At 41.1% G+C, this 2,875-nt stretch overlaps 1 protein-coding gene across 1 annotated transcript in view; it reads right to left on the reverse strand.

Annotated features, from left to right (window-relative positions):
• Positions 1-666, reverse strand: part of CHIC1 (cysteine rich hydrophobic domain 1) — a 16,702-nt gene extending 16,036 nt beyond the window's left edge. Inside the window, exon 1 of the mRNA XM_017737503.1 lies at positions 663-666. Coding sequence (XP_017592992.1) covers positions 663-666 — 4 coding nt within the window. The remainder of the gene's footprint in view (positions 1-662) is intronic.
• Positions 667-2,875: the final 2,209 nt, after the last annotated feature.

Consider the following 2,875-nt stretch of genomic DNA (forward strand, 5'->3'; position numbering starts at 1 on the left):
TCCCTCTTTTCATGGATGGCATCAGGCAAGTCCCATCACCTCATTTCCCCCCATCTGTAGAGTGGGGAGAACACAAATTGTCCTAGGGAGCTAAAATAAGAGAAATGCCTAAATCCCTCAAATTAAAGACTGAAATGAACATCCTGAACCAGCAGCTGCAAAACTCACCTGCAACAGGTACAAGATAAAGTCTGTTAGTTCATAAAGCAGGAGCTCAGCTTTTCTGTCCCCACAACTAAAACAGGAAGATTTTGGGAACACCTTCTCACATCTAGAAGAGAAATATTTACAGGTGCTTTGCCTTTTTATTTCTTTTGACTTAAACCTCACCTCATTCTCATTTCTCCCACTAATGTATTTCTAGATAGTAATCAGCCTTACTAGACTGCACAAGTAAAACCTGTTTAGTCAAGCTCTCCAACCTCCTTTGAGCACAGCTCCTTTCCCCATACCTAATCCAGGTTATGTTTAACCTCTCTGGAAGAGTGGAGCTCAGACCCACACTGCTCTTTATGAGGTATCAGCTGAGCTTTGTCCAGCATTAGAGGGTAAAGATGACATCCCTCAAGAGCCCTGAGCTGAAATCTCCTTGAACATTGAACATTTCCCAGTTCAGGACATTTTCCTGTGGAGCCAACAGAACTACCCAAGAGAGTCCTTACCCATGGATGATGTTTTGGAAAATGAAGTTTTTGGTAACGAGTAGAAGGCTGAGGTCATTTGCTATTTTAAATATGTGGAAGATGGAGCAATACTAGATAATAATCAAATGTCATCTTATCTCAACTGGCTCTTCCCTCCCTTCCCCAGCTGATGACAATAAGCTTTTCATCAGCACCTGGACTGTGGGTCCCTGGGGCACTCCTGCAGAAAACAGGATAGAATACCAAAAGTTCACTTCTAGCCAAAACCAAAAAAAAGCAGGAATCACAAGCTGGATACTAATGGCAAAAATATGTTTAATGGCTAATTCATTACCTCATTACCATCCATCCACATGGACTTAATGATACGGAAAAATTACAGCAGATAAATAAAACCTTATAACCAGGTTACAGTTTGTTTACTGTTCTGTTTTTGCCTTTGCTTTGCTAGGCATGACTCAGTCTTCACTATAAACATGTGTGGAGATACTTGGATACACTAAGCAGAGTCACACTGACTATGAAAGAAACAGCAAACAAGGTGTTTATAACTCATCAAAATGGAATTTCAGAAGAAAAGGCATTTAATAGGACCTAGTAATTTATCTGTGCTAAAATTCAAAAGCTTTCAAAAACAATACATACAACAGAGAGAATTTTTTCAAAGAATCCTGGACAAGATGAGCGTAGATTTTACCAACCATTTTTACACACATCCCCTCTGACTAAAATAAAACAAATAAGCTTTACGTGGTCACTCCTACCATGCACAGGGGTGGAAGGGTTAGCAAAAGTAAAGTGGGAAAAGCACGATCCTGCTAAATACCCTCAGAAAACACTTGGAATTTATATTTAGTCCTGTTGGACACTGCAAAGAAGTAATTCTGTTAGAGTGAGCAGCTCACTGACAAGGTCATAACAACAAAAACTTCATGCAAGAAACTAACACAGTGCTTTGAATCTATCAACTTGGGAGTTGGTAAGAGAACTGTACATGAAAAGCTGAAGCAGATGACCCTGGAATTTGAGAATTATCCCTTCTCTATACACCAAAAGTATTCAAGAAGGCCAGCGTCAGGTGAGGAACAGGAGACATCTGAAACAAAAATCCAAGGAAACAATGGCTTTATAAAGATAACTGGTTTTGTTTTTTAATAATGTCTGACTTGTCAGGACATTTTCATTAGCAGTGCTCCAGACAGGTTCAGAAAACAAACCCAGGTTTTCCTGGATGACGTCTCTCCCTTCAGTAACTGGAGCAGGCTGCTTCTGCAGCCAACTGATTTCAAAAACAGCAGCATCTGTGTGATCAAAAAGTGACAGAGCTCCAACACACAAACTCTTTGGGAAGCAAAATAGTTCCCATTTAATAGGAAGTTAGGATTACATACTCCAGTGTCCAGGGTTTACTTGCATTTTATTGATAACATCCACTAACTGTTTTTATCAGTACAAGGAGATTTAAAAATACATCATGAGCTGATAAAAGCTGCCTCCTACAATGCAGGTAGGTCCTGTTACAGGAAGAAAGCTGAGAGGAGTGGGAGAAAGGGAAAATAAGTTGGATGGGGATTCAGCTCAGGTGGTTAAAAGGGCAAGTAGCTAGCTGAGGATTTCCACATCACTAACAAGGGTGCTTTTTTTTGATGTAGACATCACTAGTTCTTGGAGATGCTCCTGCCCATCCCAAAAAGATGCTGGAGCCAAGAAGGAACTGTAAGTAACATCACTAACACACAAAAAGCAACAGAGAAAGCAAAGCAGATGATATGTTTTTTCCAGTTCAGCACTTAAAATCAGGTAACTCATAAGATGCATACTTGGTATTCTCAGCATTTTGCTTGTGTTCCACCTCTCCTTTAGCCCAGCCAGGAGCTATTTGGGGCGAAGACACAAAGAAATTCCATCTGCACGAGCAAATGCAGTGCGGTGCAGCAGAGCAGCTCCCCACTGGCACCAGCTCAATGGAACCCTGATCCAGGCTTCCATGAGGACACAGTATCAAATCCAACACTACTTCCCAAGGGAAGGGACAGCCTTCCCCACCCAGTGCTTTTGCTGCAGGGAGTTAGATCACACTGCACCTATTTACAGAGAGAAATGTGAATTTTATGCAATCCAAAGACAGAGCCAAAGCAACACAAGCTTGGTGGGTCTCTGCAACACAAAAATTTCAATACCTCCCTCCCAGCCATGAAAATTAATGTGACAACCAACAACTTGTTAAGGAT

This window comes from Corvus brachyrhynchos, unplaced genomic scaffold (genome assembly GCF_000691975.1).
Source record: "Corvus brachyrhynchos isolate BGI_N302 unplaced genomic scaffold, ASM69197v1 scaffold346, whole genome shotgun sequence".
Classification (NCBI taxonomy): domain Eukaryota; kingdom Metazoa; phylum Chordata; class Aves; order Passeriformes; family Corvidae; genus Corvus; species Corvus brachyrhynchos.